The 25212-nt window shown below is 40.9% G+C and overlaps 1 protein-coding gene across 12 annotated transcripts in view; it reads right to left on the bottom strand.

Annotated features, from left to right (window-relative positions):
* Positions 1-563: 563 nt before the first annotated feature.
* CCNY (cyclin Y) overlaps positions 564-25212 on the bottom strand; it is a 174303-nt gene continuing 149654 nt past the window's right edge. For all 12 annotated transcript variants that reach the window (XM_006133021.4, XM_075922696.2, XM_075922695.2 and 9 more), the window contains 3 exons: positions 17351-17517; positions 10694-10856; positions 564-3069 (listed from right to left, as the gene is read on the bottom strand). In XM_006133021.4, the coding sequence (XP_006133083.2) occupies positions 2953-3069; positions 10694-10856; positions 17351-17517 (447 nt within the window). In that variant the 3' untranslated portion in view covers positions 564-2952. The remainder of the gene's footprint in view (positions 3070-10693; positions 10857-17350; positions 17518-25212) is intronic.

Below are 25212 nucleotides of genomic sequence, written 5' to 3'. Positions count from 1 at the left end.
TCCTAGGTTGATGGGACCCTCAGCTAATTGGAATTTTTAGATAACCGGAACGCCCTAATCCCCGAGTGTGCCGGATAACACAGAATTTACTGTACTTTTGTGGTACTTAAAAAGCAATGGATGGTCCTGCAGCACCTTAGAGATTAACAAAAAATGTAGATGGTACCACAAGCTTTCATGGGCACAACGCACTTTGTGCCGAAAACAAATCCATAACCTATGTGTGTGGATAAAACATTATTTGGCCTCTTTTTGTTTGTTCCTGAAAAAAAACCATCTCCCTCTTATGGTTATATTTGCCATCCAATGACATTTCCAAAATGACATTAACACAGTATAATCTGAAATAATTTCATTTTTAATTACATGGAATTGAGTATCTTGTGAGCAAATGATACTCAGATTTATTGATAAATATGGTATTGTTATGTGTATCTGTGGCAGACTTAGAAGAAACCAGAACAGAAAGCAAAGTATTCCATCACAATGTGAGAAAGAAAAGTCTAGCCAAATGTAAGTGATTCTAAATGCAAATCTGAAACTAAAGAAAAAAAATACACAGAGCAGATTTTCTTTTTAATTCTTAGTGCAAGAAACAACCAAGTTAACCACAGAATCAGTACTAATTAAGGATATGGAAAATTTTCCTATACAGAGGTAGAGTCCAGTGCACAAGGCTAAAACAATATTCAATAGTTTAAACATGACTGAGCCAGGTTTTACAGAATCCACTTTTTTTTATCAGAATGTATGTACATACATACAATAAATAGACTATACAATCTTTAAAGTAGTTTAATAAACTCCACAAAAATTATAGCAGATGCACTGAGATTTTTACATAGTTCAGAATTAATCTCTATCACTAGAAATATGAATATTAATATTCCTGCTATAAAGATAACAGAAAATTGTTTTTCAAATTCTTGATAAAACAAAACATTTTACATATCTGTAAAACCTAAACTTACACTTGGCAGGGATCTCCAAGTCCAAATGCTAGGAAAATATCCTCTTAGCAATATTTTGAATTGAGTTTCAAATGCTCTATTTTTTTATTATTGTTATTTATAAAGAGTGATCTTTACATTAGACGTTCAAGAAAAAGAAATGGATCTGGCTACTCGCAGTTCTAAACCATTGGCACACTGATAAAGGATCAGAATTAGATTACTTTTAGTGCCCTGAAAGACATCAAGAGAAGTTACGGGCAAAACTTTCATATATCATACTATGCCATATCACAAGAATATTAATAGAAAACTCTGTTTGGTATAGTACTTCGATTCTTTCAATGCCTCTCCACTGTCAAGGCATCTGATCAGCACTGCCCAGGGAATGAATCATGTGTCTATGAACTTGTATGTCTTGTATAAGCCCTTAGGGCTTAATAAAACTAATATGGACTCTATCATTTACTGAAGTAGTGCATAAAGCAAGTAAAATACAGGAAGTCTGCTGATATTTACTTCAAGGATACTTGCAAAAAAATAATTCAGGGGATGCAGATTTTTCAACTGTATCTTTCTAAAATGTGCAAAAAATCTTCATAAAGGATATCCACAAGCATTAGAGAGCAAACAAGTGTTTTTACATAGATACATTATTTGATATAAAAAGGTTTTTGTGTAGCTCAGGAGGCAATAGGCATGAAAGGGGACCCAACAACAGAAAAATACAATGATCAACATAGGAGAAAATGGGTCTTCACAGTTTGAATTTTGTTTAAATTTCTATAAGCACCCACACTGAAAAATGCAAGGGTTTTTATTATATATTTTTAAAATTCAATCTACTTGTGAGAAATACCATGGGAAAGATTAACATTCTGCTCTTCTATGGACCTTTTCACTGTAACAATTTTTTTTTTAAAGTTTTTTTATTTTATACAAACTAACTTTGAGTTAAAGTAAACATATAAAAATTGAGGCTATTGCTTGCAAACATGGGCCTGGAGGTGAAGGAATGAACTAGTTGGGCCATACAAAAAAAACCCCTTTTTCATATAATGAATTTTGCTAACCGTCTAATGTTATGAAAATCTGCAAAAAGGACTCATGGAAATTTCAACAATTTAGCCCAAGTCTCATCATCATTGAATACTTCAACAATCTTATGTTTATATTAAGGAAATATAAATGATTCCAAGAACTCAGGTAGGCACACACACCTACGTATACTATAAATAAAATACATAATGAAGTTACGAGTGATCATCTGATCTCCATATACACTTTTGGTTCAGCACTATGGTCAAGTTATTTTTAAGTACAATAAAAGGCATATAAAACATAACATAGGCATAATGATTATGAAAAATAATGCAAATAAGTCAACTTATGGAGAAAAGTGCAATGAATAAAAACACCAAAACTACTTATTCAGAGGCTTGTGCTACTGTAGATACAGACTTTGTATTTCCTGCTCTGCAGAAGATTGGGAGAAATAACCCAAAGCAGTAGCAAGGAGGAATGCAAAAAATATATATATATATTGATAGAAGATACTAAGGAGAATAATTTAAGATGAAATAATTCAACTCCATTCATATAGTGGCATGGCCAAACTTATTTGTGGTTTGGTTTCATGCCATCTTTTCTGTTGACGAGTACAGCATATTTTAAAAAATGGCACATTCTCTAATCAGTTTCTGCCTCTACTCCATTTCTTTTCTCTTTCAAGCATATGATTAGCTGTTTCTTCCAAAAAAGGGTAAAGCTGTGAAGAAAGTGACAAAAAAATGTTGCTTCCAATCTCCTCTCCTGAATACTGTACTGATTTCTCCTTCCATTCAATTTTTTATTTGTATGTGCTACGCAAGGGGGAGGCACTGTAAAGGCAGATTAACAGATCTAAATGTAAAAACCCAAAGTCTTGTTTTCTCCCCATCACACCTCCAAAAAACTGGATGAATGAAACAGTCCTTCCGCTGAAATACTCCAGACTTCACTGTTAGGAGATGATGGCAGGAGACCATCTAATCAGAGTCAGATTGTCAGCACTAACTGACCGTTTCTTTGCAGATTTCCTGAAGTCTTTATACTTGTCTTCACACAAGCGGGAGATGGCCTGAGGATGAAAAGGGGAAGAAAGATCAGGCCCTCTGGAAAGGTCAAAGAGGATTACACAAATAATACAACTACATAGTGTTTTTTTTTTAAATACATAAGCAGGATTGCCATGTGTTGCTTTCTGAAGCAATGCAGATAACACTCTTAAAAATAATCTTTTTACACAGTCCGTTCTTCTGAAAAAGGATAAACGTGCTTGGAAGTTCCACTGTCTACGGAGTTGGCTTTTAAAGGTTAACAGAGACCTACCCAGTCTTTTTTTTCCCCACTAGGAAGTGTAATTCTAGTTACACAATTAAAAATGGCATTGAATGAGTTGGCAAAATGCTTACCACTTACTGCTGACCAAGATGAATTGTGCTTACCACACATAAGTTTGTCATGGGTAAACACTATTAGCATGAGGAATTACCCCATGACTAGCTAGCATAATGCTGTTCTTCCTTGTCCTTGTTTACACTGGCCTGTGAGACCTGGTCATCTTCATATCCCTGGAAGATTTTTTTTTTTTTTTAAAGAAAAATCCAGACTAAATAATGGTATAATTTCACAGTGGAGCTGGGCTCTCAGAGAGAAACATTTTCTTTTTTGATCATATTCAAACCATCTTCAGTTTGGAATGCTTGTATGTGAGATTAAGACATTCAAAAGCAAAAGTGGTCAACAATTCCTGAGTTTGATATAGAAGCCAAACATTGTGACATAAAATTAAATGGAAAAAAAAATCTGTGGTGGAAGTTTTTTGATTATTGAAAAACCATTTTTTTAAAATCTACAAAAGCTGAAAAATGTTTGAATTTTTTCTGGATTTTTCAACAGCTTTACTCAAAAGTAATAGTCATACTGAAAATAATCTGACTACTACAAAAGAGAGTGTGGTGATTAAAAACGGAAGCATTTTGATTTGCGCATAAATAAGAGAAAAAATGTAATGTTTTAAAATGTCTCCAAGCATCTGGGGACTAATTCTCCTTCCACCAATACTGGTTTTACAGGGCCTAAAGTTCATTGACTTCGTTGAAGTAACATCAGTGTAGATTTATGGGGGAAGAGGTAGGCCCTTGACTTGATACAACCTACATCTTCCTGATCCTATCACTGCTTTCAGTTGGGTTTGGACTTCCTGATCATTTTATCAAGGAATAGAATATGTTTTGTGTTAGACAGTGTTCTTTTCCCAGACTGTGAAACACATCAACACTTTTAGCCTTTTAATTTAATAAACTGTACTAATCTAATAATATTGTACTTTATTAAAGAATAATAGGGTTGATAAATGCAAAGTACATAAATCAGAAACCATAATTCCTATGATCCATGTAGAATGATAGGGTCTAAATTAACTGTTACCACTTAAGAGAGAAATCTTGGAGTAATCGTGACTAGTTGTCTGAAAAACAACCACCCAATGTGTAAGCAGCAGTCAATAAAGTGAACAGAACTTTGGGAATCATAAGGAAAAAAAGATAATAAATCCATGGTATGCCCACATCTTGAATACTGTGTGCAGATGTGGTCTCCTCATCTCAAAAAAGATACCCTTTTCTCAACTTTTTCCAATTTCAGTGTAACAAAAATGATTAGGGGTATGGAATGGCAGCCATATGAGCAAAAATTACACCTGGTATTAGGCTGGAGACAGGGTGTGGTACCGGGGGGGGGGGGGGGGGGGCGGGCAAGAGTGTCCAGAAGGGGAGATATGGAGAGCACAGCAGCTGGGGGGGGGGGGGGGGGGAGATTCACTAGCACAGTGAACAGGGGGCACAGCCCACTAGTGGTTCAAAAAAGAAATACAAGTTGGACCTCCCTGCTCTGGCACCCTCAGAAACTGACTGGTCCCAGATGAGGGGTTTCGCTGGACCAGGGAGGTAATTTCTGGCCCCTCTGAGCAGGCTGCACTGGACTTCCTAGCACCCCCAGGCAGCCCAGCTGGGTCAAGCGCTAGGCTTCCTGTTCTGCCCTCTCTGACCCCCTATTTGTGTAAATGGGTAGCCAGTGGATTTCTTAGCAGTTCCACATTTACACTGGGGGAGGGAGGGTAGGCAGGAGCTGATGCTCATGGGGAACCAGCTTAAAAGTTGGCTCCTTCCAAGCACCGGCTTCCGTCTGCTCCCTCCACTACCTCTGATAAAGAGGTATTAGCGCAGGGGGCTCTGCAGAAGCTGGTGCTGATGGGGACCCGGCTTTTAAGCCAGCTCCCCCTGAGCACTGGCTCCCTGGAAGAGGCAACCATGCAGGGAGGGGGAATGGCAGGGGGCTTAGTGGGACCAGATACAGACAGGGAGCCTGCTTGAAAGCCGGCTTCCCGCATGTACTCTCTCATGCCTGCCCACCAACCCTCCACGCTGCTGCCTCTCATCAGAGGCAGCAGCGCAGGAGTGGGGGGCAGGTGCTCCACGAGAGCTGGTGTTGCTGGGGACCCGGCTTTTAGGCATCGGCTCCCACATGCTGCTGCCTCTGTGAAAGGCAGAAAGGAGGGCAGGAAGCTCCATGGAGCTGGCAAGCCCAGAGAGCCAGATTAAAGTGAGGTCCCCGTGCATATCGGCTCCTGCTTCGGCCTTGCTGCGCTGCTGCCTCCGAAAGGAAACAACTTTGTTTAGATGAGGCATTTCACATGTAATCTATTCTATACACTAGCAAAGTTAATTCTGATTTTATGGAGGTATCAGGGAAATCTATAACCTTCAGACTAATTGATGCTTTGTAACATTTAAGTTACATTCGGAAATAAATTTAAAAAATGGGATCAGATAAGAATTTCCAATATAGATTCAGAGATTAAAATATTAAGGGTTAATTTTATGTGTTAATTCCATAACCTCCTAGGATTTGCAGTTGTATTTCTGTTATTTTAAGAAATTCAATCCCCATCTAGAAAACATTCATTTTCTATTATCTTTTAATGTCAGGTTTTTGTAATAGGATTATGTATTCAAACAGATGGCTTTAGTGGTGCAATCAAAACTACTAATCTGGTTCAGGACTGTAAAAAAGAGCTCTGTAACACTGTCACATGATTTACAAGGTAACAGACAGTGCTTTATTGGGCCTGGCTGTAATGCACATGAACAGCCAGAAACAATCTCTCCAGTGTTATAAATGTACACACTTGGAAAATAGTTCCTTAAATCAAGGTTTATGATTCTGAGCAAGATTTTGTCATTGGCAGGAAAAACAAATAAAGCTGCCAGTGCAATTTTGAGCTGCAAATCATTGCGCTGTACAGAGAAGAAATACTTCCAATGCTCCAAGGCTCTGCTGCCACCTACTTGGGATGAAGCCATGAAGATGCGGTCACTTCATAATCCCCCCCACCACACACACAGACAAAACCAAAAACCAGTGCTCTGCAAGGATGTTTGAGGAAAATAAATTTTAAAAAAGAACATTATATATTTGTTAGTCACCTTTTCTCATCCAAAAAGCAGACAAACACTAAAGAAGCTAGTGACAAAGGGCCCTCCTTAATCTGGAGAATAGGAAGAAGATTCTTTGCCTATTTAAAAAAAAAAAGAAGACTTTCTATCCATCTTCCTGAACACAAACAAATGTATCACTAGCTGAAAGCAACTAGTAGCTATCCTCCACTTCTGCGACAGGATGCTGGGGGGAGAGGGGCTGTACAAGACATCATTCTTTGTATGATACATCCCTTGCTCTCTCGCACTCTCTCAAGAATATCTGGACTGTTTAGCTCTTCAGAGCAGACAGTGTACTACTCTATGCAAAGTGATAGGATAACAAGTCTTGTGGATAAGGGAGAAGCAGTGGATATGGTATACCTAAACTTTAGTAAGGGATTGGATATGGTCTTTCATAACCTTCTTATCAATAAACTAGGCAAATACAACTTAGATGGGGCTACTATAAGGTGGGTGCATAACTGGCTGGATAACCATTCTCAGAGAGTAATAAATGGTTCACAGTCAGGCTGGAAGGGCATAACAAGTGGGGTTCAACAGGGGTCTGTTTTGGGACCGGTTGTGTTTAATATCTTCATAAATGATTTAGATGATGGCAGAGAGAGTATGATTATTAAGTTTGCAGATGATACCAAGCTGGGAGGAGTTGTAAATGCTTTGGAGGGTAGGGTCATAATTCAAAATGATCTGGACAAACTGGAGAAATGGTCTGAGGTAAATAAGAGTAAGTTTAATAAGGACAAACACAAAGTACTCCACTTAGGAACGAACAACCCATTTCATACATACAGAATGGGAAGTGACTGCCTAGGAAGGAGTACTGCAGAAAAGGATCTAAGGGTCATAGTAGACCACAAGCTAAATAGTAGTCAACAATGTGATGCTGTTGGGAAAAAAAAGCAAACATGATTCTGGGATGCATTAACAGGGGTGTTGAGAGCAAGGCACGAAGTCATTCTTCCACTCTACTCTGTGCTGATTAGGCCTCAATTGGAATACTATATCCAGTTCTAGCCACCACATTTCTAGAAAGATGTGAAGAAACTGGAGAAGGTCCAGAGAAGAGCTATAAAAATGATTTAAGATCTAGAAAACATGAGCTACGAGGCAAGGTTGAAGGAACTGGGCTTGTTTAGTTTGGAAAAGAGAAGACAGAGGGGACATGATAGCAGTTTTCAGGTATCTAAAAGGGTGTCACAGGGAGGAGAGGGGGAAATAATTCTCCTCCTCTGATGATAGGACAAGAAGCAATGGGTTGGTTGGACATTAGGAAAAAATTCCTGTCAGGTTAGTTAAACAATAGAATAAATTATCTAGGGAGGTTATGGATTCTCCATCACTGGAGATATTTAGGAGCAGGTTAAACAGATATCTATCAGGGATAATATAGGCCACGGCTACTCAACATGCGGCCTCCAACCTATTTGTTTGCAGCCTGCAGTGTGGTTTAGGTTCACGCGGGGCTCAACACGCATCCTGCAGGTGGGAGCCAAAACAAAAATGTAGCAAATATAACGGTCTTCTGTTGATATGCATTTTAGTAGTTAAATTCCTGGACTGTCATTGCTCTTTAAAAGTGCTGACACGTGGGTGGAAATTGGGTAAATATTGCATTTTATTAATATCAGCAGAACTGACTTAAATGGGGCCTGTGTGTTGTGTAGTCTTGCCTTAGTCTTTGTATTCATGGATATGCAATCATACTTAAGTTGGGACCCTCAGCGTGTCCTGTGAGAATCATTTGGGCCCTCAGGCTTCCAAAGTTGAGTAGCTCGGATATAGACCATGCTTGTCCTGCCATGAGGGCAGGGGACTGGACTTGATGATCTCTCAAGGTCCATTCAGTTCTAGTATCCTATGATTCTACAACATGATCCTGTGTTTGTTTGGTCTGTAGACAATTCAGTAATACAGATAATAAAGCATTTATATAAAATACATCTGTTAATTTGAAGATGCACCCCAAACAATTCTCACAAACTTTTTCCAAAATCCTTAGTGTGGCGCTGAGTGTTGCACTAGGATCATGGACAAGAATTGGGCAGAGTGTTTTGCTGACTCACCCAAAATTACTAAATCTAGGGGACTGAGTTGTATTGTTAGCTAGAGCTGGCTTGGACTTTTTTTTTTGTAAACAGTTTTTTAAAATGGAAACAAAAGAAATTTTGCTAAAGTTTCCAAGAATTCTTTCCCCACCACTTTTCAACCACCATGATTCCTAGTCCATCTATTATTTTCTCATATGGCCTGGACAAATCAATTGACCTTTTCATGTCTCTGTTTTTCCTTCTTGAAAAACATGGATAGTAATGTCTAAATTTCTCTCAGGAGCACTGCGAGTGTTGATGCATAGAAAGTTTTGAGATGCTTGAATGAAGAGTATCAGGTGTAAAGCAGTAGCATTCTTAAAGGGAAGTTAAGACTTGTCAGCAATCAAGGGTAGATTTCAAATTAGCAGCAACATGTACATCTCATGTAATTATGTCAATCTTATATTAAAACCTTAAAATCAAAGTTTCAAAAGATACTCCTGCAAAATACTGAACTGGTATGATGTCCCTAAATATCAATAACAATTCAGGGTACTCAGCACCTTATAGGATCAGATCCCATTACACATTCAAGTATTCTTATAAAATCAGGTCCTGTCAGAATTTTTCATAAGGTCTGAAAAACCAACCCTACTCCCACTAATAGAATAAGGAGTAACTGCATTTAAATCAACGGAGTAACACTGGTGTCAGAGTAAGGAGAATGAGGCAGATGCATATGGAATCGGAATTTTCAAGACAACTTGTCAGTATCCCAACTATTATATATATTGAGAATGAAAACGGGTCTTATGCAAGCAAAAACTGGTCAAAGATCAGCTCAGTTAGACAACCAAAGGTCAATCTAAAACGTATGCAAAACTTGCGGGTATTTTCTGATAGTCAGTTAAGATAACCATTAACATTGTAGAGGTGGGGCCATTGGTACATACTTCACTGTATTGAAGCCAGCCTATCAGAGTTGAAAATAACATTACATAACAAGTGAACTGTGATGGGGTGCACTCACCCCGCATTGGGCAAGAGTGTTATCCCTGCACTGTATGCCCGCTTTATTGGGCATAGTCTAGCTGCACAGGTATAAAAAGGAACAGCTCAGCCCAGTCGGGGCTGATAGCTGGAGGGAGAGAACGTGCACAGCCTGCTCTGGGCAAGGTACAGCAAGAACCCAGGTGCGAAGACACTGCAACCCAGGCTTAAGGTGAGAAGCTCCCAGAAGCCACATGGAGCATGGAGGCACCGAAGAGTGAACACACCTGAGACCAGTGAGGGAAGATGGAGACCTGCAGTGCAGCAGGAAGGATGGAGGCAGGAAGTAGCCCAACAGATGGCAATGGCTAACAGGTGAGTGAGACGATGCTGGGAGTCAGCTTGTTTCGGTTGGAGCTTTTCCCCACTGACTCAGTCAGGAGCTGCAGTTCAAGCCACTGAAGAGGGCCCTGGGCTTAGGTTCAGTGGAGAGAGGGGGCCTGAACCGCCTCCCCTGTTCCCTGCTGGGGGATGTAACCCTCTCCCCTGTGTCCTACCTCTAACCAGCGAGCTACACTGCCCTACAAACTGGATCAAACTTACTGAGTCTGGCCATTAGGCCATACTGCCCTGTGAATTGGGGGCGAGTTTATGGACTTTGGCTATTGGGCCATGATACTTTATGACTTGGGGGAGAGCTAACCAACTTTGGCCAGTGGGCCACACTGCCTGTGAAAAGGGGCAAATTTATTGACTGTGGCCACAGATCATACTGCCCTACAGACCAGGGCAAGCTTAATTACTGACTTTGGGCTGGTGGGTCACACCGCCCTGCAATTAAGGAAAGTTTACTGACTCTGACCAGTAGGGGATGCAGTCACATGCCAGAATGGGCTTATCGACTCAGGTTGGTAAGAATGAGTCAGGGAATTGTACGCACTCCTCACAAGGGAGATGGGCGCACTTGTCCTACACTGGATGCGGTCTTCCCCAACCATGTCACACAAACACTCAGCCAAAAAACTGTTCATACAGCCACAAAACAGAGAACTTGCAGAATGTTTGTAATAAAACTCTGGGGTTCATGAGATTCTGATTTCCTACCACGGACAGCTTGAATAACCAAACACCCCAAGATGTCTCTTCAGCTCTGCACCAACATGAAGGAAAACCATCTTACCTCAAGTTTATATGCCCTTTCCCTGCTGAGAGGCTCCAAAGGAAAGCTCAGGTTGTTCGCTTCTGCCAGGGAACGCAAGTCAAAATAATACTTGGCATAAACACTGGAGGGAACATTAATGTTGAACTGCAACAACTCAAGAAACTGGCGCTCCAGTTCATTCCTGTTAATGAGAAAATATATGTGAAAATATATTTGACTGTGTGTGTACAACTTCCTACTGTCATCTGAGTCTAGTTTACATCAAACTACAATAGATTGAACCTAGTAAACTTCTTACTCCCAAGATAGAAGAAAAAAACCCCAACAAACTATGTTCAATTTGTCACCAACATCTCTCAAGTGCTGGAACATCCTCTAAACCATATATATTTTTAATTATTTACTCATTTCAGCTTCCACTGTCAGTTTTAAATTATTCAGGAAAAAGTAGTTCCCTGTCATTCCCCCCCCCCCCCCTTTTTATGGATACTTGCAATAAAACTAAATGAGGTCATTTTTCCTATACATACAAGCAAAATTCATACTAGGCAACAATAAAACAAGACAGATTTGTTTATGAACATAAATGCTAGTACAGCTAGAACCTATCTAGTGTGGCACCTTTGGGACCTGATCAGTGCCAAACCAGATAATATGCCAAACCACAGGAGGTTAATATTGTCTAGCAATATTATCAATACTGCTTGAGTCCCCGCTGCACTTCTGCCTTTTAAATGTAGTAAGAGCCACTTGCGGAGGTGGCTCTTACTACATTTAAAAGGCAGAGGCACAGAAGGAATAGCGAATACCCCCCCCCCCCCACACACACATCCTTTATTGACTAATCGAGTAGTCGATAGAAATTCCATCAACTACTCGATTAGTTGATTAATCAAAATTTAACATGCCCATTTCCCATCTGTAATTTGTATTGATTTTTCAAATATTATCCTGGCTAATTTTGTTGGACTAGAAGTAGCAGCAACCTTCTGATTATTTTTAATGGTAATGATGACTATTGAAATAAAAAAATATCCACAGTAGCACCACCTTTGTCCCATGTGAGTATGTCTTTCCCTATATGCCTCATGGGCGTGCATATGACTTTATAACAGCCAGAGTTAAGGTGGGGTTTTTTTTTTTTTTGGCTCATGACAGTAAGCCCTCATTATAAATGGCTAAGTTAATATGGATTTAGATTTTTTTAAAAAAATATTCCAGCAATGATAGGTCACGTTTTATAAAGCCGTTCTCAGCAAAAGCAACCCCAACATGCTTAATATAAAGCACTCAGCTGAATCCTAGCATTCATTCTTTCCTTCATAGATAATTTTGAGACCAACCGTAAGCCTGAAAAGCAGTGAACTAATTAGAAACTAAACTGGAGCTGCTTCAGCAATAATGCTTGGATCTTTTCTACTTTGAGGCTATAATCTGAGATTTAAAAAAATGTGCAGTCTGTATAAACATTTGTTCTCCTTTCCCTTTGCCCAGCCTTCCATAAAAAGCTCAGACATACCAACTATCTAAACTCTCTTCAATGGTTATGTCTACAGGATTTAGAGCAGAGGCCAGACATCAATACTTTCCATTACACACTCACACTTCATGTTACAGTAATTCGCAAACATAACATTAAAATTCAAATGATAGAAGCTACTATAAAAATGTCTTAAACGGTGTATCTAATTGGGATTTTGTTTGGCTTATTAATAGTTCGTTCATTTTAACTACAAAAATTCCCACTGAGTTTTAAATTTTAGTAAGGTTATGAATACTGCAATAAAACTATCAATGGAAGAAAAATGTCTTTCTTTTTAAATGCTGTTTTTTTAAAGACTATTTTTTTTTGAGACTATTAACCTTGATATTAATATTATTCCAGTAAAGTACATAATTACCATAAAACATTACAGTAAAATAGCCATAGTTTATGAGTTACATAATTATTGAGAATATGCAAGGAAACAAAATTAATGTATTAGCTTGTTGCCTCTACAGTCATCATAAATCAGTTTTTCCTTTTCCTTCCTTGAATTCCTCCTTTCCAATTATTTAATAGCTAGAGATAAAATTCAATTTATTCAAACTGGTAATTATATAAAAACAAGAATTGTCAAGTGATTAAAACATCACACAATTTAATCACAATTAATCCCAATATTAAACAGGATACAATTTATTTAAATATTTTGGATGTTTTCTACATTTTCAAATAATTTTATTTCACTTACACAGAATATGAAAGCATACTCTGTTCACTTTATTTTTTATTACAAATATTTGCACTGTAAAAAAATAATATTTTCAATTACCCCATTACAAGTATTATAGTGTAATCTCTATCATGAAAGTTGAATTTACAAACATAGAATTACATACAAAAAATAACTGCATTCAAAAATAAAACTATATAAACTTTAAAGCCTAAGAGTTCGCTCGGTCCTACTCCTTGTGCACTGGGACAAAGTTTGTTTATATCTGCAGGAAATAATGCTGCCTATTTCTTGTTTACAAAATGTCACCTGAAAGTAAAGTCAGGTGTTTGCATGGCATTTTTGTAGCCGAGCACTGCAAAACATTTTCGTGCTATACGGGCTAAAGATTTATATATCCCATCACTCGTCAACCACCATTTCAGAGGATGTGCGTCCATGCTGCTAACAGGGGTCTGTTCAATAGTGATCCAAAATAGTGTGGACCAACACGTGCTCATTTTCATCATCCGAGTCAGATGCCACCAGCAGAAGGTTGATTTTCGTTTTTGGTGGTTCAGGTTTTATAATTTTCACATCAGAGTGTTGCCCTTTTTATAGACTTCTGAAAGCATGTTCCACATCTTGTCCCTCGGATTTTGGATGGCACTTCAGATTCTCCCCTGAGGAGATTAGAGGCAGTCCCCGGGTTATGTACAAGGTAAGAACAAACTTACAGTCCCTAAGTTGAATCTGTATGTAAGTTGGAACTGGCATCCAGATTCAGCCGCTGCTGAAACTGATCAGTTTCAACAGCGGCTGAATCTGGACACCAGTTCCACTTACATACAGATTCAACTTAAGAACCCCAGGCATCCCCAAGTCAGCTGCTGCTGAAACTGATCAGCAGCTGATTCCAGGAAGCCCGGGGCAGAGCAACTCTGCCTCGGGCTTCATGTAGTCAGCCACTGGTCAGTTTCAGCAACAGCTGACTTGGGGATGCCTGGGGCAGAGCAGCTCGGGTGCTGCTGGGTTGGTCCAGTAGCGCGGCCGCTCCTCGGCGCTACTGGAGCAACCCAGCAGCACCCCAGCTGCTCTGCCCCAGGCCTCCTGATTCAGCCGCTGCTGAAACTGATCAGCAGCGGCTGAATCAGGACTCCTGGGGCAGAGCAGCTGGGGTGCTGCCGGGTTGGTCCAGTAGCGCCAAGGAGCGGTGCTGCGGGACCAACCGGCAGCGCCCCACCTGCTCTACCACAGGCCCCGGGCTTTGCTCCACGTCTCCCTGGTCTGCTGGGGGGGGGGCACTAGCTGCATCCCCCCCCAGCAGACCAGGGAGATGCGGAGCAAAGCGGCGGAGGACCCGAGCCGGACCCACGGCGCTTCCAGATCAGCGCCACGGGTCCTCTGCCACTTTGCTCCCCGTCTCCCTGGTCTGCTGGCTCCCGCAGCAGACCAGGGAGACGGGGAGCAGCTTTTCTCGCCCCGGAGGAGGCGGGCGACGGGACCAGGCGTCCCGCCGCTCAAGTCCTCCGGGGCAAGAAAATCCCCGTTCATAACAGCGGATCCGACATAAGTCAGATCCGCGTAACTCGGGGACTGCCTGTAGTCACAAATTTAATTAACATTTTTTTCAATGAGCATCATCAGCATGGAAGCATGTCCTTTGGGATAGTGAGTGATGCTCAGAGGGGATATGAATGTTTAGCATATTGGCTATGTAAATACCTTAGAATGCCAGCTATAAAAGTGTGATGAAAGTGTCTGTTCTCACTTTCAGGTGAGAAGCAGGCGGCATTATCTTCTGCAAATTGAACAAGAAGTAGGATTGAGTGCATTTGTAGGCTCTAAAGTGTTATGCTTTGTTTCTGAATGCAATTATGTAACAGTCTACATTTGTAAGTTGAACTTTAATGATAGAGAGATTGCACTACAGTATTTGTGTGAACTAAATTGAAAAAGACCTTTTGTTCATGATTTTTACAGTTCAAATATTTGTAATAAAAATAATACAAAGTGAGTACTGTGCACTTTATATTCTGAGTTATATATAAAATGTAGAAAACAGAAAAATATTTAATGAATTTCAACTGGTATTTTATTGTTTAGCAGTGCAAGTACAACAACAATTAATCACAACTAATTTTTTAACCATGATTAATTTTTTGAGTCTGTTGTGTGAGTTAACTCTAATTTATTGACATGCCTAGTAAAAACAGAAGCAAAATTCACATCACATCTCTGGAGGAAAGGCAGCTGACAACACTGAACAGAGCACCTCCCCTTTCTGGCTACAGAGAGTGCACACAAATAAGCATTCACAGCAGGCTGGCCAAGTGGGCCTGTGTCCCTGTGCAGCTGATATTCAGCGGATAGCCGTTTGTTACCACTCACAGTTAATGGATTAGGACCAGACTTCTAAAGATATTTACTCAGTTGTCTAAAATATATAGATAGGTGCCCAGTTGGATTTCAAAAGTGCCTCATGACCCTGGATTCAACCTCTGCCACCAACCTAAACAAAATATTTAATTTATTGATTTTAGATTTATAAAATTCTCATTACGGTACTCTTAGCATGCGTTAATTAAATAGGATACACATAATTAAACCAATATAACATCAGCTAAAGGCCTAAATCCTATTTAAATGATCCACGTAAATGGTTCCTCTATCTTAAAAAAACCTCAACTCTACAACCTGGCCCCTCAAGGAAAAATATATGATGTACGTAGCACCTTACATCCATTCCCTAACGGAAAATCATTTTATATGAACACCTATTCAGATAGTTACATATACAGGAACAAAATGTAGTTTGCCCTGTGGAGGTGAATAAGGAAGTTTTCAGTGTTGTGCAGATAGCGCTTTGTCTCCTGTAGAATATCTTTGGAAGATCAACCAATCATTGTGAAGAAGCAGTTGCTGTCTAAATACTGGAAGATTGGCCAGCACTACCTGTGTTACAGAACAACCCACAGAGAACATGGCTGGGTGGGTTGAAAGTATGGCTTCGCTCTCACACAAACCTAGTAGTGCATGAAGACCAATACTGGGGAAGTACACACTGCACCTTTTAAGAGCTGTTGCTTACACCAGGGCAACATCTCCACTTACTGGAGAACTGACACTGGTGATTGATCCACTAGGATTTGATTTTGTGGGTCTAGTAAAGACCTGCTAAATTGAATGCTGAGGGCGCCCCCATCAGCACTGGTAATCCTCAGTATACAGGAGCATTTTTCCTGATGATCACCTTAGAAAAATCAGTGCAATGTACATCAACTCCAGCTACACAATTAATGTAGCTGGAGTTACGTATCATGCATCACTTTTTTCCCCCACCAGTGTTGACCTGGCCTCAGTGCACTTACATCTTGGTGAACTGACATCTTAGAGGCATTCTCTCAGTTTAGCACTATTCTGGCATAATGATTCCAATCTCTGCCATTTCAGTGCTACTCTCATACATATACCAGTAGACTTCTGGGTGCATGTAAGTGATCTCATGGTGTAAGGATATCAAAAGCATACAATCAATATAGGCACATGTTCAACAAAAGTGTCTTTAATAGCTAAACTGCTAACATTTCCTACCCAACAATCTACTGGGAAATACAGTGCTTACCGCTCTACTTTCTCTGCCACATTGTTAGACTCTCTATTACTGCTGGAATATACTAATTAAAAAGATTTAGTGGGATTTGCCCTCCCAAACAAAAAACTATAGCACCAGAACATGCATACCTGATGCAATGTCGCTGCACAGAGATGTCATGATAAGAAAGCAGTTGTGGGAAAGTGGGACAATTTCATTCCACATTATTTTTGAGATTTTTAACATCCTGCATGCTAACATGGCAAAACAAGGAACAAACCCATCAAAGCCAGTACTTCGGAGTAACAGCAACAGCTATATTGGTTGTGTTGGCCCACAACCAATATAGCTGTTGCTGTTACTCCGAAGGCAACGAATGGACTTTGATGTAATACAGAAAGCATTATGTATGACAAATCCAAAAATTGTGGATCATTATCCACAAGCAGAATCAATAGTGACAGGGAATATTATTTTAAAAGACCAGCTAAAGAGCTGTAGGCTTACAAGTCCTGTTTTTATTCAACAACAGTTTTTAAGCTTCCAAAGGGTCCCATTATGTGCCACTCAGGCACCAACAAACTCCCCAACAGTAATGCATATTTTAAAAATAGTGCTATAACAATTCTGTTTTACTACAACAATAAATTGCAAACAAAAATTGCAGTACACACAATTTCAAAAATGCTATAATCCTACAGAGCCATCAGCCACTAGAGTAGTTGAATTTACAGTTCCAATAAAGTCAACATACGTTTTGAGAAATAATCCGGAGTGCACTAACTTTACATAATAAGTGTGTTATGGGATATAAGAAACACCAAACACATATACACAAATAATTCTCGGCATCCATAGACTGAGATAAAAACATATTGAACTCACATGTCCTCAACTGTGATATCTTTAAGGATCTGGCAATAATCCACATTCCACACTGCCTGGTCGTCCCAAACTTTGGATGCCAGTAGAATTGCACCCAATACAATTCGCTTCCAGTTTGCTGGACAAATATCTATCTCTGCATAAGTTAACAGTCTTTCAAGGTATACCTGGGAAGACATAACAAAAACTTAGTATATTTCTCTGCTTAACAGAAATATATGGGGAAAATGTACTCTAAATGACCCATTTCACTTATTTTAACTCTGGCTGATCCCAGTGACGTTTATTTTGGAAAGGAAAGAAATAATCTTTACATAAACTGAGGGAAAAAAACCATGGAATGAAAATAATTGTAACACAAATACAAATATTGCAACTGCAGGAAACATTCAGAAAGATGTAAAATTGCAGTTCAGTTTATAAAGAAGTAATATTGGTGGTTTTCCATCACACACAGCGAGACAATGGCTAGAATAAACTGCCACCTCGCCAAATAACATATAGAATATTATCCTAAGAATATTATTAATTATTATTTATTTGCTTTCTAGTAAAATATTATGGTGGGCTTATACCTGATCATTTCTGGTCCTGAATCCTGCTAAGGAAATTGTGATTATGCCTCTTTAAAGATGAAGGATTATAGCAGCACAACTTATTTGTACAAGGCCTGTGTGGGAAGTATCATTCAGTTGGGGATGCTATGTTATGATCACTGATAAGAGGCATAATGCATTCTGCATCTTGGCAGAAGTGAGACTACATGACCCATACAGTCCCTTCCAGCCCTATAGTTCTATGACCAATGACTTTGGTTAGGCGAGGTCCCACTCATCTGAGCATGGAGACAGAAGAAAGTATATGGCTGTGATGACTGTTAAATCTGATTTTGCTGTGCTTCAGTGAGACACAATGCCAATGCCCTGGTCATAGTGGTTAGATTAACATGTTACCGAGGTGATGGCCCCAGCCTCAGAGACAGATGTCAAGGACAGACTGTGTGGGTTGCAGCGCAGAATCTGAGAAGTGTCACACTTGGACGTTTCTTTGCCAACAGTCTCTCACCTGCAACCCCAAACCCGATCTGCCCCCAGTGCAGCTTCCCTTAGTGCAGTGTTTCTTAAATGTTTTAAGACTGAGGAACATCAAATACTATAGCTATCTATCTATATTTACGAGGAACACCAAGGATTTTTTGTTGAGGAAAAAAAGGGTCAGGGGAAGGAGGAAGAAAGGTCGGGGAGCAAGTTAGAGGGAAAAAAAGGGTTGAGAGAAAGTTAGAGGAAAAAGTTGCCTGTCCCTTTAAGGGTGTCCATTTTGAATTCTGTTCTCCACAGCACACCCATGTGCCACGGAACATAGTTCAAGAAACACTGCCTTAGTAGAATCTTCCCCTGGAAATGGCCTGTATTTTTCATCTGTTCGGGCACAACTGAAAATTGTCCCTAGCCCAAAATGAGTGGCCTTTTAAAAGAACAGGCAAGGTGTGGTCAGCATCTTCAGCCAGCCTGCCCTGAAGGTGTCAGTTCTCTGAGGTGTGAGTGCACTATGCTGGCCAGCTAATGGAGCATTACAACAATGCATCAGAAGGAGGCTCTTTATTCTGTTCTCTGTAATAACAATTTTATCTGGCTGGGGAAACAAAAAGTAAGAGTCAGTCACTGTAACAGGAAAGCACAGCTAAAGAAGGGACCAGGGCATGTTTTACCCTTAGGGTGCATCTACACAGCAGGGCTTAACTTGACATACACTATGCAAATTGAGTTACATCAATTGCATAACTTATTTCAAAATAGCTTATTTTGAACTTGAGAGCGTCTACACAGCACCTATTTCAAAATAGAGCACTCTTCCTCTAATTTCCCTTACTCCTCGGGCAATGAGGCTTACAGGAGTCGGAGTAAGTCTTCCTCCAGCTTGACCGCATTTCAACATTATTTCGAATAACTGCCTGCTGTGTAGATGCAGACTGAGTTAGTTTAGAATAACGTTGCTGTGTAGACGTACTCTTACTGAGCAGTGACTAAAAAGGCATGTAGCGTTTGGGCACTGTTTACTTTCCCTGACTGTCAATCACTAGCAACCCAGGACATCTTCATTTGGCCTTCCTCCTAATTATGGAAACCCCTTTTGCAAACAGGGCAGGTGGATCATCCCATCAGGATAACTGTTACCTCCTCTGCCACCATATGGCAGTGCCTCAGCCAAGGGCTGATCACCAGGTCTTACCTCTCTCCTCCAGTTTTCCTCCTCTGCCCCTCTCCTGCCCCTGCCTCCAACCATCTGACACCCCACCAATCAAGTTTCCACTCTCCCCTCATATCCTGCCTGTCCTCACAGTTTGCCCTTTCATCCTCAGCAAGGGCAGCAGCTTCAGCTACGGAGGGGCCAAGCAGCACTTAGCACTCTGACCGCCTGCTGCCCCCACCAGGGTCCTCAACATGGGGAGTCTGCTCTATCAAGTGAACCTACCAGAAGGAAATCGGGTCCTAAGCAGCCTGGGATTAGGGCAGATTCTGCTGCACCCCATCCCTTGTGGGACAACGGGAGCTGATGCTGCTGGCCCCAATCCTACACAACACTCTGTTTTTGTTTCCCTTGCAGTTCTGCGCCCTTGGTGGTGACTCTGCTTCCCTGACCCTAATTACAACCCTGGAAAATGATCAAGGAGAAGAGGAAATATTAGGAGAGATAAAGATGCACAACTTGACTCAAAGAAGATTAAGGAATGACATAGGTCAAGCTCTAAATATTTGAAGAGTGTAAACATCAAGAAAAAAAGCATTATTTAAGATCGTGAGGATATAGATTAGACTTAATAAATAAAAGAACATTTAAGTTGAAAGAACAATTTTCCTTTGGTGAATGAGGTATGGTCAGCCTCTCTCCTGGGAGCTTAAAAATTAGATTATGGTTCAAGAAGAGAGGGGTTTGGTCAAACCTCGGTCCCCAAAGGAAAATGACTATTTTATTCTGGTTAGGTTCTTATACTGTCTTCATCACCACAGTATTTGAGCACCATCTAGAGAAGCACATTAATTAACCTGTCCTTTTTGACTGGCTCGCTCTCTCATCCTCTTATAGGGAAGAACTGTGGGTGCAGCTTAGTGCTGCTTTATTGTGTTTTTCAAACATACATGCTATTATGCACTTAGAGAAGGCAGGTCTGAGAGGTGAGCCTGGCACATGGGAGGTTTTTAATGGTCTTTAGCTTCTGTGTGAGTTCCTTTCACAGTCTCAGACCAGCTCCCAAGAAAACTGTCTCCTGCACTGGTGAGTTTTACCCCCATGACAGACAGTTAAACTGTGCCAGAGGAATGGAGTCATTGGCTCTTCATCCCAGAGTTTGAAGTGATCTCTTAGGTATGCAGGACCCAGACCATAAAGTGCCTTGAAAATAAGGACAAGACTTTGAACTTGACTCCATATTCTACAGGAAGCCAGTGTAGAAATTGGAGAACAGGTCTGACATTCTCAGGGTTGTCTGTTATGAGGCAATATTCCACTGAAGCTCTTTGGGAGAGATGTTAAATCATCACCAACTTTTGAAGCTGTCTAAACTGGCTCTGGGCCCATTTACAGAATCCAGCTCTTGTGTTATCATTGACATTGTGTCCGGAAATCTAAGCAGATTCACAGGTGGTGGGGAGGCCAAACCCTGCCTTCTGTTGGGACAAGCCAGGAAGTAGATCTGGGCTCAAGAAAAAAAATCTGCTGGGTATTGACTCATGCAACTCCCATTAGTATTCATATCTGTTGTGCAACCGAGTCTCTGCACATTGGACAGTATGGAAAGCACAGAACTGAAAGCTTACTTCAATTACTTCAATTTTTGTATCAAACCCAAGATTTATTGCGATTTTATAATATCAAAGTTCATGAGCTGCTAGTTACAATGACTCTCCTTTCTTAACTTACGTAAATAATATATCCTCTGTATTTTCTTGTCTTTTGGATCTCTTGCTATTAAGTTGACCAATAACCTGTCTTTAAAAAGTTCATCTTAAGGAAATATGCTCTAAAATGTTGTTCCAGTGTTCAGATTAGTAATGAATTTACACATTAAGAATAAAGAGAAGCAATCTGTCATCTTTACTGAAGACATCTCCGTGTGACTATATTAGTACATTTTTCTGTTACAGAATCATAATTAATACAATATAATTACTATGTATGGTGTCCAGAAGCCATGAGTTACCTTCACCCACTTAAAACAGTGTGATCCACTTTTAGAAATACTACTATTGCCTTAAAAGATTGCAGACATTCTGGCAGCAGCACTTGATTTCCATGCAATTCATCCCTAAAGATTTGTCTTTCTGACACTAGCTTTATGGAGATGAAAGTCCACAATGCTTCCCTAGCTAAATATTCACAGACCTGGGATTCTAAAAACTTAAAGCACTTGCCTACCCCAGTTAGCTTCCACCTTTTTTTCAGTATTTCCAGAACCTCCACAATGACTGTACTGCAGAAAGCGATCTAGGGGTCATAATGGACCACAAGCTGAATATGAGTCAACAGTGTGACACTGTTGCATAAAAGCAAACATTATTTTGGGATGTATTAACAGGAGTGTTGTAAGCAAGAATGAGAAGTAATTCTTCCACTCTTCTTCTGCGTGGATTAGGCCTCAACTGGCGTAGTATGTCCAGTTCTGGGCACCACATTTCAAAGATGTGGAGAAACTGGAGAAGGTCCAATGATGTAAGGTCTAGAAATCATGACCAGTGAGGGAAAACTGAAAGAACTGGGTTTGTTTAGTTTGAAAAAGAGAAGACAGAGGGGACATGGTAAGAGCTTACAAGTACCTAATATGTTGCTATAAGAAGGGAGAAAAAAATTTCCCCTTAACCTCTTATGATAGGACAAGAGGTAATGGGCTTTGTTCTGCTGTAAGAGCAGGGGACTAGATGACTTCTAGAGGCCCCTTCCAGTTCTATGAAACACATCTTTACCCAATTATAATAACCACTATTGTGGCCATCAGACTTCAACAAGCATGATTACTGTTTGGTTCTTGGAACTGATTGACAACTAGACTGTTTAAATAAAAACTGAGCTGGCAACATGGCAAACACCACAGGATAGAAAACGTTGATGGCTCCTGGCCAAATAAAATAAACTTAGCTTTTATCTTCTGAGGCTGCAAAAGTAGGTAAGACTCCCACAACACACACACACTTCCCCTCCCGAGTTTAAACACTAACTGCACTTCAATCTTAAAAAAAATATTTTGGTTACTTGAATGTGCTGCTCTGCTGTGTAAAATCTTAAGTGATGCTCATTTTCAAAATGTTTTACTTTGAAATGTTTATAATGCCCCCAAACTCCAGAATAAAAAAAGTAAAACAAAATCTGTCCTGATATATCTGGTATCTCAACTGGTCTTGTCTGCATGTCTGTACTATATCTGTCCACTAACAAAGTAAGGCCCCAGCTACATACAACAGATTTTGCGGTTGCAAACTTGGCGTCTTTGCATTTCACTGTAACCACAAATTAAATTATTGGAATACTGTGTAAGTAACCTTTGTGCATTTTTTATAACACAAATGTAAAAACAGAATTAAAGCTAAAATCTTTGAAAAGTCATAATTCTGGCTTGGGGGTGGAGGGGGGGGATGAGGGCCCTTTCACAGACTAAAAACCTGATTGGCGGTTACACTCAGAAGTTTAGCAGTCTAATATTTTACCCATAATTCAACTGCATAGATGATTTTTTTGGTGCTGAAACTACCTTTCTGGTGACATAGTGGTTGTATAATATTTATTACATAATTCAAAACCCACCGAAAGGATGCAAGACCTTCTGAAGGAAGAGAAGACAAACTGAGATGTTGATTTGTTTGCTATAAAAGAGAACTAGGAAAAATCTGAAATTGCCATCCCATGGAAAATTCCAATATTACAATATTGTTTTCTTTCCAGATTAGGACAAAACATGAAATATAAAATTTTTGTGCTTGACACTCAAATTTTCCATTCAAAAATATCAATTTCATTTCAACATTTTCTTTCCCAAACAAAACATTTAGCTATTCCAGAATCAGAATGTACATTTTTGGCTTATTTAACTGACCCATAATGCTTCATTTTGAGTCAGTTCAACATTTATCTGCATGTCCCCCATTATAGTACTGCAAAGCAGCTTTTCTGATCCAGGCTGTGGGTTCCTTTTACTCAGTTCCTTCATCAGGTGTACAGACTAGGACTATAAAGCGACTAGTCGACTATAGGATAAGCAAAAGTTTATCATCACCATGGTCACCAACCAGTCAATCACAATCAACTGGTCGATTGTGGGGGCATTGCTAGTCGATCATGAGGCAGTGTTCCCAGCAGCCCTCTTCTTCCTCTCCACCCCCAAAGAGGAGCCTGCGCTGTCACTACAAAAATAGAGCTAGCTCTGGCTTCCTGCAGCATTGGGTGCTAGTCCTATGCTGCAGGAAGGAAGGAAGGTAGCACAGAGAAGGAAAGGAAGACAAGAAAGCACGCGCTCCTCCCTTGACCACAACTGAACATACACTTTTTTGTCTTTCCTTCCTTCCCTGCGCTCCAGAAAAAGGGGGGGGGGAAGGGGCTGTGGTGGTTGTGGTAGGAGAGGGGAGTTATGGCAGTGTAGGATCTGAAGTGCCTGGATTTCTTAAAGGAGCCGCACGTGTGCATCTTCTACAGCCTGCCCCAGAGATCCTCATCCCTGGAGACCCCCAGGTACCGGCTGAGCTGCTCCTGCCTCCTCTCTCCTGTCCAGACACCTACAGCACTGTGTTCCCTGGCCAGACCCCCACCAGCATCCTACCCACTCCCCCTGGCCAGCACCCTGGCCTCTGGCCCCTGGCCAGACCCCACCAGCACCGTGCTCCTGCTCCCTCTCTCCTGGCCAGACACATACCCTCAGCTTGCTCCTGTACCCTACTTTCCACCCAGATTCTACACCGCCATCTCTATCCCACTCACTGGCATCCCTGTCCCGCACACTGGATCCCCAGAAAAGTTAAGCTGGCCTGAGGCCTTGAACCTCAGTCCTACCTACCCTTCCCATGCCAGGGGAATGAGGTGTCTCATCTGGGGCCACATCAGTGAGGTTTGTGGGGTTTTGGAGGGATTGGTTTTTTGCATCTCACTCGTGTGGTTCCGGACTGATTTTTCTGTGTGTCGATGGCCTCTGACCCAAAACAGGTTTCCCAGCCCTCCCACAAAGACAATGCTGAAACCTTTCGCATTAGACATAATATTTTATTTAAAAATGAAGCATGGCCAACAACCCCCACATCTGGCCACAGCATCATATTACCCCTGCATCCCTTACAGACCCTAACCCTGAGCTCATTAACACCTGAACCCCCTGTCCTGACCCCCTTAAATCCCCAAACTCCTGCACCACCCACATCCTCAGTCTTGTGCCACAACACTCCTGTACCATCCATACACTGCAAACCTGTATCCTGAGGCCATCATACACCCAACCCCCCATGTCCTGAGCCCCTCCTATATCCCAAACCAAACTCCTGCACCCCAATATCCACAAGTCTGTGGCTTGCTCCAACAACCCAACCCTCCACCTGACCCCAACACTCTCCAGCCTGGAGCCCCCTTGTGAGCCAGCATCCCCTTCTCCACCTCCTCTTGCACCCAAATTACTTCCCAGATCTTGCACTTCTCACCCTTTCCACACCAAAATCCCTCATTCCCGCCCAAGAGTTCACACCTCCTGTCTCAACCCAGTGAGAGTGAGTAAGGACTGGGGACAGCAAGCGATGGAGAGGAAGGGAATGGAGAGTGCAGGGCCTTAAGGAAGGGTTGGGGTCTTGGGGAAGGGATGGAGGTAGCTCTTGGCTTGCCCTGACATTTAAAAAATG

Source organism: Pelodiscus sinensis, chromosome 2, assembly GCF_052426305.1.
Source record: "Pelodiscus sinensis isolate ZL-2025 chromosome 2, ASM5242630v1, whole genome shotgun sequence".
NCBI classification, from domain to species: Eukaryota; Metazoa; Chordata; order Testudines; family Trionychidae; genus Pelodiscus; species Pelodiscus sinensis.
This window is presented reverse-complemented; position numbering and strand designations above follow the sequence as displayed.